Source organism: Peromyscus leucopus, chromosome 14 (genome assembly GCF_004664715.2).
Source record: "Peromyscus leucopus breed LL Stock chromosome 14, UCI_PerLeu_2.1, whole genome shotgun sequence".
NCBI lineage: Eukaryota > Metazoa > Chordata > Mammalia > Rodentia > Cricetidae > Peromyscus > Peromyscus leucopus.
In genome coordinates, this window is record NC_051075.1 from 56797453 (window position 1) to 56813737 (window position 16285).

At 38.2% G+C, this 16285-nt stretch overlaps 1 protein-coding gene across 1 annotated transcript in view; it reads left to right on the forward strand.

Annotated features, from left to right (window-relative positions):
* The window catches only part of Nrxn3 (neurexin 3), a 1620870-nt gene that overhangs the window by 615515 nt on the left and 989070 nt on the right, over positions 1-16285 (forward strand). The window contains 2 exon segments of the mRNA XM_037210977.1: positions 762-965; positions 6927-6953. Of these exon segments, the coding sequence (XP_037066872.1) occupies positions 762-965; positions 6927-6953 (231 nt within the window).

The window sequence follows — 16285 nt, forward strand, 5'->3', positions numbered from 1 at the left end:
TCTCTCTGTGACTTATGTTTATTTGACATGATGGCTATAAACTTTCTTTCCCTATTTCCCATAAGACACAGGTTTCAAGTTGTTCACTTTGCACCATTCATTTCTCTAAAACACATAGAATTATAATTACTACATTTTGTAGGGCATTTTTACTTTTGCAAAATACTTTCATAACTAGTGTTCAATTCTGTACCCTTCACAGGTCTTTGAGCATCCTAGAACAAGCATTAGATACATCATAGAATATGATTTAAAAAGTCCCAAAATAAGACAAAAGTTGCATGAGAAAATATGGAGTCCATTTTGTGTTGGCCAACTACTACTGTATGAGAAACAATTAATGAAAAACAATTTAAAGAATAAGAGTGAATGAAGACCTAGAGCAGTGGTTCTCAAACTTCCTTATGCTCTGACCCTTTAATATAGTTCCTCGTGTTGTGATGACTCCCAATCAAAAAAAGCATTTTGCTGCTACTTCATAACCATAATTTTTCTACTGTTCTGGGTCATAATGTAAATATATGCTATGCAGAGTATCTGATATGTGACTTCCAAAGGGCTGTGACCCACAGGTTGAGATCCACTGACCTAGAGTTTAAGTGACTTGCTCCAGGTCACATATTCAAAAGGCAATACCAGTAGAGTTCTATCAAACACAGGCTACCTCATTACCAGCTTGGTGCTATCACTGCTCAGCCAATAGGGAAAAGGGCTTTTCATTAGTTCCTTGTGCTAACAATCTCTATTCTCTTTCTTGACAGAGGCATCCATCCTGAGCTATGACGGCAGTATGTACATGAAGGTCATCATGCCCATGGTTATGCATACGGAAGCAGAAGATGTGTCCTTCCGCTTCATGTCACAGCGAGCCTATGGGCTGCTGGTGGCCACAACATCCAGGGACTCTGCAGATACACTACGTCTAGAGTTGGATGGTGGGCGTGTCAAGCTCATGGTTAACTTAGGTATCGTATGAAGGACCCTCTGTCATTCTGTTTGGGCTTGTCTTCCCTTCTTTTCTGATTTTCATTGAATTCTTTGTTTCTTGAAAGTTAGCTGCTCACCTGTTGTTTAATAGACCATGGATTAAAAACCAATAGCAACAAATACCTTTTCCCTGTTTCTGCATGAGGGTTTGATGTCAATTTTTGGTCTCTGACAGTGGTGATTTCTTTACTGGATTATTCGTTTTCTAAGTTTCCTTTCTTGATTTTTTGGAATTGTTTAGCTTTGTGTAAAACACGCTACTTTGGTCCATCTTTTGATCAATCAATCATGCTCCCATTAAGTCCAACTCCTTGGTCACCACTCAAAACAGTCAAGGCTGAGGACCAGGGCAGGGAGGAGAGGAGGCAAAATGAGAGGGCAGGTGGGAGAAAGCCACCCAGTGTGTTGTTTCTAGTTCCATAGCGACTATTCCTGTGGTTAGTTCTGGCAGCCTGAATGTCTCTGAAATCTTAAGTTTATTTCTAGGAGGACATCAGGTTACATTGTCCCTTAATCCCATTGGAAACAGTCTTTCTAAGTTCAGAGCCTCCTGGTATGTACACACACTTGTTTGCTTCCCTGGTGTTCTAAATCACTTGTCAACAGCCCTTTTTATGTAAAGATTGTTGCCTCCCAATGTCCACCGGTTACCCGATTTTCTCCATGTCATATGTATCAATCGCCCTAGATTTGAAAAAAACATGATAATAACTTCATGTTTGTAGCTTTATTCGGCCAAGGTGTGTTTTTTCCTCAGCAGTTGCCTATAACGGATACTTGGAAAATCCTCCTCCTTCTGGCCTCACATTCTTTCCCACTATTGACTCTTTTTACTGGCTCCTAATTATTTTCTGTGGAGAAGGGAAACCTCTTGGCTTTGAAAGGAAACAAATACTTCTGTTTCTGCACTCAGCAGAAAACCAAATACTCAGTGATGTCAGAATTATTGATTTAGCTGAGTCTGTACTTCTAAGCTCATGGACTCGTGTGGGCTTGTAGACCATATTTGAATATCAAGCTCTTTCATAACGATGTATTAGAGCCACAGACAAATGTACCCGATTTAAGACCAGAGAAAACCCTAGCTAACCTGGCTGAAAGATGGGGTTTGAATCCACACCACTCTTCTCTACTATCAGATCAACTGGTACTAATTCCAAAATATACAAACCTTGAAGACATGGGACTGTTTTGAGTAGTGGCTCATTTGGTTCTGTGTTCTTATTTTACCTCTGGTTTCTAGAATTTATGACACAGTGTGCTTTTTCCCTGTCTAATCTCACCTGCTCTTTGTTTTTAGTGTGTCTCTTGGTTTTCTTTTGTTTGTATATGTATATGTATTTGATTTTTTTCGGGATTTTATTTTTCTTCTATTGCTGGATCTTTTATTGTGTGTGTATATCTGTATTCTTGAGTTTTCAATCCTCCCCATCATCCACCATGGTAAATCAAAAGATGGTATTCAACCCTTCAAAGGCCCAAAGCCTGCGGCCCGCATAGCAAACAGCCTTGAGAACAGAGAGTACTGAGAAGCCTGCAGGGACTGGCATACCTCTGCCCCTCCCACCTACCCTCCCACAGCACCCTCCCCACCTTAACTAGACCAACCTAAGCATGTTACACTGCCTAAATCCAACAACCAGGTACCATGACTTCCCCGGAAAAACAGCAGAAAGAACAAAGACCAACCCAAAAGCATAACACAAAAGATAAAACTGAACACCAGACTCTACCTAGCTGGCCCTCAGAAAAACAAAACAAGGCATCGCAGAGGGTGGATGTGTGTCTTTTACCAGACAGCTTTTTTTTCTTCATTAAATGCTGCTGTGTAAAGGCTAGAAAGGCAACCTCAGTAGGCATTAGCTTACAAGGAAAACTGCGGTTAGAGAAAGGGATAAAAGATGAGCAATGAAGAAATGAGATGAAAGCCCCGCTTCCCATTTCAGATACCGTGCATGCGCGCGTGCGCACACACACACATACACACACACACACACACACACACACACACACACACACACACACACACGCATGCACACACTGAGTTTGTCATAGATCCTAAATGTATTCCCAGAAACACGCCATTCATACCTTTTCTATTTTAAACTGTGGGCACACCTGGGACCCAAGCCTTCTAAAAGGATAGCTTCTGTCTTTCAGCATTTGTTAGCTCACCATTAACTCCTACTGTGCTGAGACAACCTGCCTTAAAGAGTCTCAGTGGCATTAGAGCACTGTTCTCCTGCAAAAAGGGAGAGTTGTTTGCTTCTGCCCACGGGGCATGGTCCACCACAACTACAATTTTGGATTATCTAACTTTCAAGCCTGACATAGGAAACCAAACATTAATCTTTATGCTGTATACAGGCTTCATATTTAGGATTTGTCCAAAGGTTTTTTTTCACTCTCTTTCCCAAGTATTTTCCTCTACCTTGTCACAAACAAAATTATCTCCAAGAACAGTTTGCCTCTCCCAAACTAACTTTGTTCTCTTACTATATTCCCCCCCCCCCCCCCCCCCCCCGTTCAGGGAAGGTCTCACTCTGTTGCCAAAGCTAGCCTGGAGTTCTCTGTTGCTCAGGTTAGCTTCTTGGGTGCTTGTATAAGTTGTTCCCCCTTTACAGAGCACACTAAAGATATTCAAGTTCATTCAAATTGCTAACACATATGAGTGCCTATGAGACAAACCTAGTATCTATTTTTTCTGATGTAACCTGGCTTCTACATGCCAATGCGGCTAGCGTTTTCCTAAGGTTTTCTTTTCTAAAGACAGGCATATGTGGCCATAGAAGGCATATAAGGTACTGGACACTAGGCAGCATGATATGAAAAGTTACAAAGCTGGTGATTGATCAACCAACATTTTTTCCTTGTGCATTAAAAGAGGGAATGACAGTATTTTGCTATCAAAGTACATTTAAAGATTTCAAAGACTGTGTTTTATTTTAATCTAGTAACAGTTTTAAGAGATAATTTAGCAAAGTGTTTTTTTTTTTATGTTTACTTTTATAGACATGAAGCTTCTGTAGGAAGTTAGTAGCAGAGCTGACATTAGAACCCCTGTCTCTAAACCGCTAGGTCATTATGGTGTTGTCTGTTGGCTCCACAGATCTGCCTTATGGCTCAGTGATGGAATTGCCTTAATGGCAACATTCATGACAGTCACCTTTGAAACATCCACATAGGGGATCTCTCTTTGCCTTCGTGCTCAGTTTTAATTGTGCTGCATCACAGTGAAGCCACTGATAGGGATGAAGATGTAGATGTGCTCAGTGGTGCTGGGAGCCCTTCATCCATGCTCAAGACTCTAAGGGCAGTGATAGGCATCCAGTTAATCACATTGACATTCTCCAGATATCCTTTCTCTAGACATCCTGAATACTGCTTTTGCATAACTGAAAATGCACAGCTTTCAGAAGCATTCATGGCTTCCAGACTCAGTGCAAAGCTCACCAGTATGCAAAGTAGTCATTTCTCCCACTTCACTGAAACAAGGCAAAGGAACTAAACAAAACAGATAGCACACTTATGCACACATACCCACATGCACTCGAGCAGACTTTTTTCATTCAGAGAAAGCACTCTGGCTACTGCAGAAGATAGATGTAAAGGACATGACCTTCCCCAAATCAATTCTCCTGGCTCATTTCTCATTAAAAAAAAAAATGCATACCCTCACCAACAAGACTGTAGCCTTATAGCTTGAAAAGAAGATGTTAGGGAAGATATTTTCCCCCATATAGCACTTACTTATTGTTTAGGTAAAATAAAATAACTCAATGTGCCTTCACTTAAACATATTGTCTGCCTTCCCTGAAAGTCCCCAGTTCTCACACTGATTTAAAGGTACACTTTAGACTTCATGGGCCTATTTGCACACCCAGGAAGATTAACCTAACTGAAATACCTCTCCTTGAACCAAACTTCTGACTAATGATAAAATCCTCAGCTTCACACAACTGAAGAGAAAAACTCTCTTGTTTGCAGTCCATGGGTTGGTGGCTTTAGGTCCACTCCTTTCTCTTTCTCCTAAGCATGTCTTCCCATATCCATTTCCCCTACCTTTCGAGAAGAGGTATTTCTCCAGCTTTGGGTGAGGTTAGGTTCAACCAATAGCTCAAGTCCCACCCCTCCTTCCTGCCTGCCCTGCCTCCTCAGCCTTCCTAGGGGCATGGCCTCCTCTGTCTGGTGATCGTACCAATTGCTCCAGGGCTGTTTGCTCCCACTTTTCTGTTGCGGTTGACGACACATGACAAACCTAACCGCACGAAACCAAACCCAGATTTTTCTCAAGAGATGTTCTTCTGGGGAACAGCAACAACAAAAAGCTGCCTGCCTCCATCTTCAGGATGACTGGGTTTTATGAGTTGCTCCTAACTGGGTTGAGCATAGTTCTCTTCTACTGGGCTGGGTGCCACTAGTTCCTATTTCACTTGTTCATTTAAAATAGCTGACTTTAGGGGAATCCAAATGGTGGCATTATGCTGTACTAGTCCTCTGAAAACGATTAGGTGAACCTCGAGCAGCGGAAGAGCACAGTTTATATACTGGTATATTTCCCGGTAGCTTGCTTTCTTTTCTCATTACTGACTTTGACCTCTAGATATCCTGCTTTATATAAATACTGATTGGAATTTTCACCATCATGAACCAACCCTAGGTTCAGCTGGGCAGTTTGGTAACACTTAGCAAGACTTACGCCAGCCATTGCTGCTCACTTTCCTACTCACGGACTCTACTCGGGAATTCCCATTGTGTGTGCCCATGACTGCCAGACAGTGGTGAATAAAGCAACAGCTACTCAGACCTCTGGCACAGAATACCTAGTGTGGTTGTCTGCAAGCAATTGGACAAGTCTCTCCCATGTTTCCCATTTAAGAGATAAAACCCAGACCAAAGGATTTTTCTCTTGTTGTGATGCAGAATCACAGGGTAAAACAGGCAGGATGTCAAAGGTACCCATGACCTCCTCCACACGTGCCTGCCCTGCCTTCTCCCTGAATGCTGTAGACACTTCATTCAGTCTGGGCATTTGGGCAGGAAGACAGAGATAGGCTTCGTGAGTGGGTTGGTCCGGGAGCCTTTGAACCAATAACAATCAGGAAAGCCAACCAATTGTAATAACATCCTAGGGTGTTTTTGTACCCTACACCTGATTGACCCCACCTCTCTAAAATCTGTGATGGGTGTTGGTGCGGTTAGCTGTTTGCAAGTGGCCATTTTATGACAGGAAATGACCAGGTGGTATTAACCCTTTCCTTATGTCTAAGGGTGATGGCAAGTGTGCCTATACAAATTTCTATAGTATTCCGGGCCCAACCTAAAGCGAGGGCGGAGGGAGTTGGGTTAGAAAAAGAGAAAGGGTTAAATACTACTCTGTGAAACTTCAAGGGCATATTTTTTTTAAAAAAAATGATACAATGTGTCAGAATGGTGATTATACTTGGAACACTAATTCAAAATTCTTGTTAATGCTCTCAACGATTATTTTTAAGGATATAAATTTGAGGGGGAAATAATCTGTATTTGGTGGGAAATTTTTTCTAATTCTCTAAGTTTAACCAATTAGCATTTCAAAATCCAACTGTGTAATATGTTATACAAATGAACAGGTTTTTTTTTTTTTTAAACCAACAACAAAAAAAGAAAGTCTTGATGTCTATTGTGGATATATATGTATACCAGTATATATCTCTATACATATGTGTATATATATATGTGTGTGTGTGTATATATATATGTATCCAACTTTACTAATTAATATACTGTACATATACACCCACCCTTAATCTTGTACATATTGTATATGTATATATATAAAATGGCCACATTTCTTGCGTGTGTCTGTCCCCGGAAGGGTGGACTGATTGTTTTTGGATGTCTGCAGCTGTTACCTTGAAGGATGCAATTTCATCTTTCATTTATTTTTCCCCATCTAGACTGTATCAGGATAAACTGTAACTCCAGTAAGTTTTTCCTCAAGTTTCATTTTGTTCTTTAAAAAAGCAAAGAAAAACTGACTTTATTTTGTTTACTGTTTTATGAGCTGTTTTTTGTTTGGATTGTTTTATTTTTTGACAAGTTTTAAGGGGAGTAACAGGCATAACAAGGTGGAGGGTTGGGGTGGTAGTCCCTGCAAGGACTCTGTGTGGCTAGGGGTGCTGTCTCTGAATGGGGAGAGCCGCCCTTTTCTTCTTTCCTTGCATTTGTTCAATATGCGGAAAAGGAGGAAAGGACTGTGGATCCTGAAGTCACTTGAAAGTGAATTGAAATGGTAATGTACTTATTATCTCCAGGAACTAACCCCTGGGGTGAACAAAAAAAAAAAAAACTTTAGAGCAACCAGCATGCACTTCTTCACTACCCAAAACTGTAGATGACAAATGCAAAGTTCATGACCCAGAGGTGGCTGCCAACTCTGACATTTCTTCCTTGGCCTTTATCACTGTGGGAAATTTGAGAGCGGTGGGCAAAAGCCTGTGTTTGGAGAGGATGCTACATTTAACCAAACAGACTCACTATGGCTCCTCTAAAGGAGGAGTACAATTCACCATTTTCCCCATTGCTCATTCAAGCGTCCAAGCTCTTGAAAGATCCTAAGAACATACATGCTGAAAAACTTCATTATCTTTCTTCCTCTGTCTTAAAAGTGAACATCAACTATAGATAAGCAGGAAGGGAAAAGGAAGACAAAAGAAAGATGGAAATGGAAAGGATAGGTCATAAGGATTAAAAGAGAAAAGGGGATAATGTTCATTGAGGGCTCTTATGTCTTATATCAACTAGGCTATACTCCCTGATATAACAAGTCATCCTAAAATTCCAATGACTCGAAACAAAGGAAGAATTTCTTTCTGATTTAGAAGAAGTCTAGTGCCAGTTGAATGGCTCTCCCAGACCACTCCTTTCAAAGACGTAATTCAAGATAGCAGAATTCTTCCATGAGGTGCCCCAACCCCCTTGGAGATCTTCAGTTCTGTATCCACATCGAGGAGAAATCTTGGGTGGTTAAACAATATGCTACACTGCCTTGCCTGAAAGTAGCCTTCATCACTTCTGTACACTTGTCTTCACCAGATATGACTCCATTCTGCATGTAAAGGAAATAGGAAATGAAGTCTTTGGACTTCATGCAGGAAGAGCAATTCAATTATTTGAACATCCTAGCACACAGAAGTCATGGTGGTATCTGGCTTCTGGCCTTTTCTAGAGTCTTCCTGGAGGAATGAAAGCAAAGAAAGGAGAGCAAACTGTCTAACTTGTATCTTTCACTGACTTGCTAATTCCATTGTACATGAATTCTGCAGATGCTGGATCAGCCTTCCTTTTTAGCTATAGTATCAGGATGACATTAATAAAGCATAGTGCTATACATTTTAGGGGACATGTTCTTTATAACTTAAGGAAAAGCAAGAATATATATATATAATATATATATTTTATATATATATATATTATATGTAATATATAAACAAATACTTCATAGAAAGTTTTATGCATATCTTGGCATTACTTTCACTTATTTTAAGCAATGTCCTATTTTGCTGTGCTAAAATATTTCTAATTAGGCAGAAATTCCTCATGATATTTAGATGGCTAAAAGCCTAATTAAAGCATTCTTTGTCTTCATAGCCTGTAGTTTTAGAAATTTGTAGTGTTTTAAACAGCATTTAGGACTATAATTTTTATCCCCTAAAGTCAGTGATCCTAAGCCTACAACTCAATCACATTAATTGAGTCTATAAATTTGTACAGACATCACCTAGATCACATTATGAACATTGTCGTCACCTACCAGATTTCTCACTTATCCATCTGCATTTAATCTCTGCTTCTCCCCTTAGCCCCAGACCACTACTGATGGACATCTTTTCTGCAAATCTGTCCTTTCTGGACATTTCATATATTGGAATCCTGTTTGTCATCACTTGAATCTGACTTCTTTAAAAATTACAGCATTGCTATGAGAAGATTTTTTCCCCTTTCCTTTTGCACTGACTTACAGGGGAAAAAAGACAGAAACTGAACATGAGGGTAGAAACTCACATATCAAGAGTGTGCTGGCTTCTGAGACTCTCTTGGAAAGAACTGGAGGCTATCAGATCAAGATGTCAACAGGTGGTTTTCTGTTTGAGCCCCATCTGTTGGTTTAGCCAATTTCATATATTCCATATGACCAGTCCTGGATGGTACTAGAGATAAATACCAGAATTATTTTCCCTGGGAAAGCCTGGTAGAATGTTTTCTATTCAGAACATGGAAAATGGCATTGAGAGGAAAAATTGCAGCAAGGGTGTGTTCTCCACCCACTTTGATCACAACATCAAGAATATAATTGGTCTTCAGTTAATAAGTGGGTGGGTCACAATTGATTTGAGGTCTCACTTTTCAGTTCTCATGCTAATCATTTAAAATGCTGATAGTTCGCCGCCCGGTGGTGGCACATACCTTTAAACCCAGCCCTTGGGAGGCAGAGGCAGGTGGATCTCTGTGAGTTTGAGGACAGCCTGATCTACAAAGTGAGTTCCAGGAAAGGTGCAAAGCTACACAGAGAAACCCTGTCTTGAAAAACCAAAAATAAATAAATTAAATAAATAAATAAATAAATAAATAAATAAATAAATAAATAAATAGATAAATAAAATAAAATGCTGACAGTTAACCTCACAGAGCCCATCAGAATAGTAGTATACTGTTTAACGGTTGAACCATAGTTGTTTAAAAAAAGAAAAGAGTTTCTTTAAACCAACTAGGATCTTTAGTGTTGAAAATATGCAGACATATACCCAGAGTAATGTGGAGTCACAAAGTAAATGTAATACATTTTCCTGAAGTAGAGTTTAGTTTTGAATTATTGTTATGGCTGAAATTGGAACTAAAATGATGCATTATGCACAAGTCTGTAATAAGTATAGATGTTTAAGGGATAAAAAAGAACTCAAAGGCATTTTGTTTGTATGGCTTATCTTCTCTAATCCATCTGTGGTATTGTTGGCACACGGATGGAAGAACTTGAGAACACCATGCATCTAAATTTGGAGAAAAATCATGTACAACTGATTAGAATGTCTAATCCTCTCTTCTTGTTGATTACATGTCAGGGTTTACAGCTTAGTCTCATTTGACGTTTGAAGTTGTTTCTTTAATAGGAATGTGTGTTCTTGCTGCTTCTTACCTGATTGTCAGCTAGAATTCATTGTATAGAAAATCTCATCACCTTGCGGCCTGGGATTGGGAGGGAGGAGGCTTTGGCTCTGTCTCCTGCTGCCATCTCAATGAACAGCACAGTGTCTCCATTCAAGTTTTGAACGAATCTTTGATGATTTTCCCATACAGGAGACATAGTGAATTGAATGAGTAAAGTTTGACTACACATTCAGAAACATTTCAAATATCCCTTTTATAGGATGCTGGTTCTCTGAAAAGTTACTCAGGGAAAATACTAGATTCCATCTGCCATGTATTTCCTGTTTATCTGCTGCAAGAGGTTCTGGGAAAATGATACTTTTCAGGGGATTTTTGTTCTTAAAGGAGAGAAAATATGAAAATGGAGGCAGATAAAGATAATCTGGAGGCAGAGAGGTTTCTTCTGGCCAGCTTCCTTTGGCCTTCCCATCAGTAACCACATCATGCTCCATGGTGGGAGTTTCTTATGAGGAAGAAGCAATGAGTTTCTACTCATATTCTTTTGTCAACACTGTCTCTCTCCTTTGGGTATCCCTGATTTTTTTTTTTATCATCACTTATTCTAAATCTTACTGCCTCTGCCTTCCAAATCCTTCTAGGAAGCTCATCATAGATTCCTCATTTGTTACTGTCACCCAACATATCAGAGTGCACACAACAAGTTCTTTGGTTAAATTGAAGTCAACTCTAGATTTGATTCATCTGCCAAGAATGTGTTTGAAGCTATTTGATAAAGAAGGCTGCAATGTAGAACTTAATTTAAAAATGCAAAAGAACAACAGAGTTGGCAGTCATCATGGGGGACTGAACTCCAGGCTGACCTGGGAGTCAGTTAACAAAATCAGGACTGCTTTCTGAGAATTCTGGAGGAAATTGCCTATAGCCATGGTTCCAGTTGCATGAGGTGGTCCACAATCCCTGAGACAACCCATTCTAAAAACAGGTAAGGTATTCTCATTGATTGGAATGTTTGCTGGGATGAAAGTATGGAATGTGATTTGCTGGCCTTTACCTTAAGTGATTACGGTATAGCCCTCACCCTACTTAATCATTCTACAGGTTCAAGCCCAGTGATATATGAATGAATGCTAGACACTTGTGTTTACTAAGTGTGACCATAGTATAAATAAATCTAGTGAATATATATTGACAGATTTTATTTTGCCTTTTGTTTTCTCAACCTGAACCTCCATTCAGTTTGGCTGCCCTATGCTGTGGCCGATGAGAACTTTGAGCTTGTGTTTCATTACGTAGGCAGATGTAGAAACCCCAATCTCTCTTGCTAATTACTTTGACTTTGAAGTCATAATAATTTTTCTATAATAGTCCCATATTTTTCTTAGACATAACTAGAGGTCTGTAAAAAATATGGATGTTGAAATACCCAGGTACCACTGGGGAACTTTTCTGAGCTTGTCTGCTTTACCATGCACATGACACCAGCAGGAGACATACACTGTCAGAGATATGTGGGCCTTGTCATAAGGATTCATTCTTTCACATCCTGACTCTTAAAACTACTTAGGTTTTCTAGAGAGTTCCTCCCGTTCTTATATCAGCTTCTTTATTATCTTCCTGGTCTTTTGTCTTTGCTCCCTGCCTTCATTCTTGAAGCCTACTCCATTTATAGTTTTGGTAAAGTCAACAGTGTTTTGAGTAGTTTTTACTTAATTTAAGCATAGCTTAGCAGGGTGCATTTTGTTATGATAGATATTTGTCTTTCCCCCCTCCTATTACTTCCTCCATACTGCCTTTCTTTTCCCTTTCACTCTGTCTCCCTCTTTTCCATAGAGTAGTATCAGAATATGTGATTTTATCCTGTGATGTGATCTACCTGAGAGTCATGAAATGTTTTATTCCACTCATCTGTTTAACTCTGAAATGCTTTTCACACGCTCTCCTGGAGGCTGATTCTTCACTCTTAAGACTTTTTTTTTCTGGAAGGAAATTCTAAAACTGTCTTTAGTTCATTCCCATCATTGATAGCCACTTATCTTAGAGCTTTAGTGGATTGGGAAATCACAAAGTAAAATCCCATGCATAATGATGCTTTATTGATCTGTCTGTGAGCATGGCACCTGAAAGTTTCCCTTTTTATACTAAATGATGATAGCCAAACTTTTCCTTTTAAATCAAATTGGTTTTACTTTTAAATACTTAAAGACATACATGGAATAAAAGACATTGGCAGTCAGAATTCTCCCTTCTGACTTCGATCTCAGCCACACAAGCCATTTCTCAAAGGCAGTACGAATTATCAGTTTTTCCTGCATATTCTTCTAGAGATACTCTGTAAATTTGTAATACATACTGGCTGTAATTTTCATTATCCCTACTTCTTTTCGACTCAATCATGAACACACTCTTCCACATATTTTTTCAAATATTATAAATTCTCTAAGGGAATATGGATGGTTCACATTGATTATCAATGTAATTTGACAGGATCTAGAGTCACCTAGGAGACAAACTTCTGGGCTTGTCTGTGGCAAACTTTTAAGACTGTATTAATTGAGGAGAGGATATCTATTCTGACAGTAGGCAGCACCATTCCACAGGTTGGAGTCCTAGATCAAATAAAAGGAGAAAGTGAGCTGAGCACCATCATTCATGTCTTTCTGTCTGTGGACTGTGGACACAATGCAATCAGGCGCCTCCCACTTCATGCCTTCGCTGCAGTAATGCAATATAAACCCTCCGTTTTGTACATTGCTTTTATCAGACATTTTGTTATAGCAATAAGAAAATACCTAAGACAGGAAATAGTTCATGGAAGAATATTAAAGTCTTATTTATTCTTTTAAATGATCATATCATACAACATTTGAGAAGATACAGTATTTTATAATATTCTGTTTTTTAAACTATTATACCCTACTGATGTAAGCTGGTAATTTTTCACTCTTTTACTACTACAAAAGGTAAGAAAATGTTTTTTTTTTTTTTTAATTAGTCTTTGTTTACATCTACTCTTTTGGGTAAATCTCTATAAGTGGGATTGCTGGGCCAAGCATCAGTAAATATTGATAGGTACTCTAACAGGGTTGTACAAACATATAATTAACTGAAATGTGAATGCCTTTTTTCCCTTATCTTTGCATACTGTCCTATAGTATCAAACTTTTTGCACATTATTTGCAAAGAAATAATGGATTTTCAAAATGTGGCTGGCACATACTAAAATGGCAGTTCATTGTTACCTATAGATACTTCTATTCTTTCATTTCTTCAGATATACAGAGACCATGGCCGTTCAAAGTTTTGGTAACCACTGTTTCCAGAAATATTTTAATATTGTTCTGTTAATGAAAATATCACAGGAAAGCATCAATATATCATAGTAATTTTGTCTTATTTTTTCTATATTAATGTTGACCTTTGTTAAAATGTCAACAGGGAAAGGCAATTTAATATAAGGAGGGGCCTGGAGCCACATAGCTGAGATCAAGACTTGCCTTTTTTCATTAATGATCTATGCATCTTTGGAAGAATCTCTTCAAGTCCCAATTTTCTCACTTCTAAAATGGAGATATCATAGTACTTTTCTGAGTGAGGACAGGTGACACATTGCTAACATACTAAAGAAATGATGCTGATAGTGATGATGGATGCTACCATAGTGTCTCAACTGGAAAGATGCTCTTTTTGGAACTCCACATGTTTGGAAATAGATATCCATGTGTTTTTAAGTGATAGTTGTTAGTTGCTCAGTAGATATCCATGTGATGAGCATTCTAATTTTCTCCAGCCAATTAGTTTTGCCAAAGACAGACTCTTCCAGAGCCATCAGAGATCCCCTTGGACTTTACATTAATAACGTGATGAATAACTTTTGATGAGGCCCCCTTTAGGCCATGTTGAGATTTGTTCTCCACTGCATATGTGTCAAACACTTGCTGTTCACCCAGAACTAATGGAAATGTTTTGTCTTTGCAAATTCTTACACATTTGCTTTGGGGACCTTGATATCATTTTAATAAAAGCTTAATTTTTTTTCTAAAATGAAAATGTTCTCTTTAAAATACATAGGTCTGATTAGATAATATCACCACATTTTTGCCTTTAATGGCTACAAATATAAATTTTTACATAATACAAACTGGAACTAAAACAAAATAAAATCAGAGAAATAAGTTTTGAGATGAGAGTGTAGATTTCTGGCTGAGAAAAGTGATGCCTGTTTTGGTCTCTTGACACATTCTCTGTTGTAGCTTTCAAAGTCTTCAGCTTCATGCAGGCAATGATGAGAAGGAAGGGCTAGCTTTCTTTGAAAAGGGTATTTCTACTTTTAGAATCTTATTTCAGACTCAATCAGCTTGTTTAAATGTGGCATGATGAGCTAACATGTTAAGTTCCTCATACCCAGCCTGCAGCATAATTCAAATTACATACATGATCAGGGCTGGTGACTCTGCTATTAGATCCTTACCTTGTTCTCAGAGAAGTAGAAAATGAATGAGCTATTTAACAGTGGAAACTACAATACCATTCACCTCCAGATTCTGAGGATGTCCTTTGAGAACAAGTCAGACCAAACATTAACAGAGGAAGAAAAGTTTTCTAGGGTGCCTTTATTTAATTAATGCTGCCTTTTCTATGATATTTAACATTTCCCTGATGCTATAGAGAATTATGTTTTCTGTACAGTGAACATCTAACATGCAGTAGTATTATTGGATGTGTTTGTCAACACCTGTAATTCATATAGAATTTAGAAAAAAATAAGAATTCGGATCAAGCAGCTAATAAGAAAGTAGATGTAGATAGAATGTGAGCTTAAAGAGCTAAGTATGGATGAGTGACTTGCTGGTGTTTTTGTCTCATATAAGGCAGAAGAAATAACAAAAGAGAAAAGAAAGAGAAACTATATTTTGTTGAAATCACAATCCATAGGTATAAACAAGATTTGAAGAGTTGTTTAATAAGATATAAGATAGTGAAAATTTCCTGTCTAACACCTTATAAATAGGCAAACAACCTTTTAAATTGAAGATTGCTCTTCTGTGAACCATGAGCCAAGCAGTTAGGATATATTATATTAAGTTGGTGTCAGTCTAATTTTTACATATACTATCAATCTAACCAAACAAGGATTAAAAACTTTAATTTACAAGGATCTACTTACATTTGTATGTCAGATTTAGGCATTTTTTTCATTGTGTATTCCCAAGGGAAATGCAGAAGAAATTCTCATAGACTGAAGATTGTCCCTGTCTCCCCCTTTACCTCACCCCCACCATACCTTGTTTCCCTTAGAGAAATTGAATGTTCAATTCATCTATCTGAAGAATCCATGTAAATCTCTCACAGATTTATTTTTCAGAGAAAATTTGACATTTGGTTAAACAAAAACAGTTTCTTCTTCCACATTGTATGTGCATCATCTGTGTTGAGGTGTGGAACATGGACTGTTTGCCAGGCCATGTCTTTCTCCCTTTTTCTTGTTTCTTAGTTTTGACTTGAACATCATCATATGACCACGGGCTTAGAGTTCTGTAAACTGTGTGCCTGCCTTCCTTTCAGGAGATAACATTTCAGACACCTGTAATTTTAAGCCCAAATGATATTTCTGCTTTTTCTTCTTCCCTTTGAATATTTTTATGTACTCTGATGCATTTTGTTTAACTGTCATAGTTATGTCTGGGGGTTGCTAAGTTCACTAAGTATCAGTAGGGCACAAATTTTATATTGAAGATTAGGAGACAATGAAGTAAATTTAGATTGAGATTTATGCCTGAGGAATTCTTAAGCAGACCAAGCCAGGTAGGCCTCATAAATGAACAAGCAAATGTTTAGTTATTCCATATATATAAAAAATCAGAATACAAATCCAATGTATGAGAAGTATCCAGTATTTATTTAACCAGACTTTCCAATGTGATAGAACAAATAATGTTTGCAAATAACCAATCACAGGCTCTCTTCACTTTACTTCTGTCTCCTTTCTATAAATGCATCCTCTCTATTCCTACAGAAGAGCTCCTTAACCTTTACCTTTTTAATAGTTTGGCTGCTTAATAATTATGAGGTATAAACTATACAGTGACCATTTGCCAAAGTTAATGTTATCAACCAAAATTCTCCATTCCTGTTTGGTAATGAGGAAATGTAT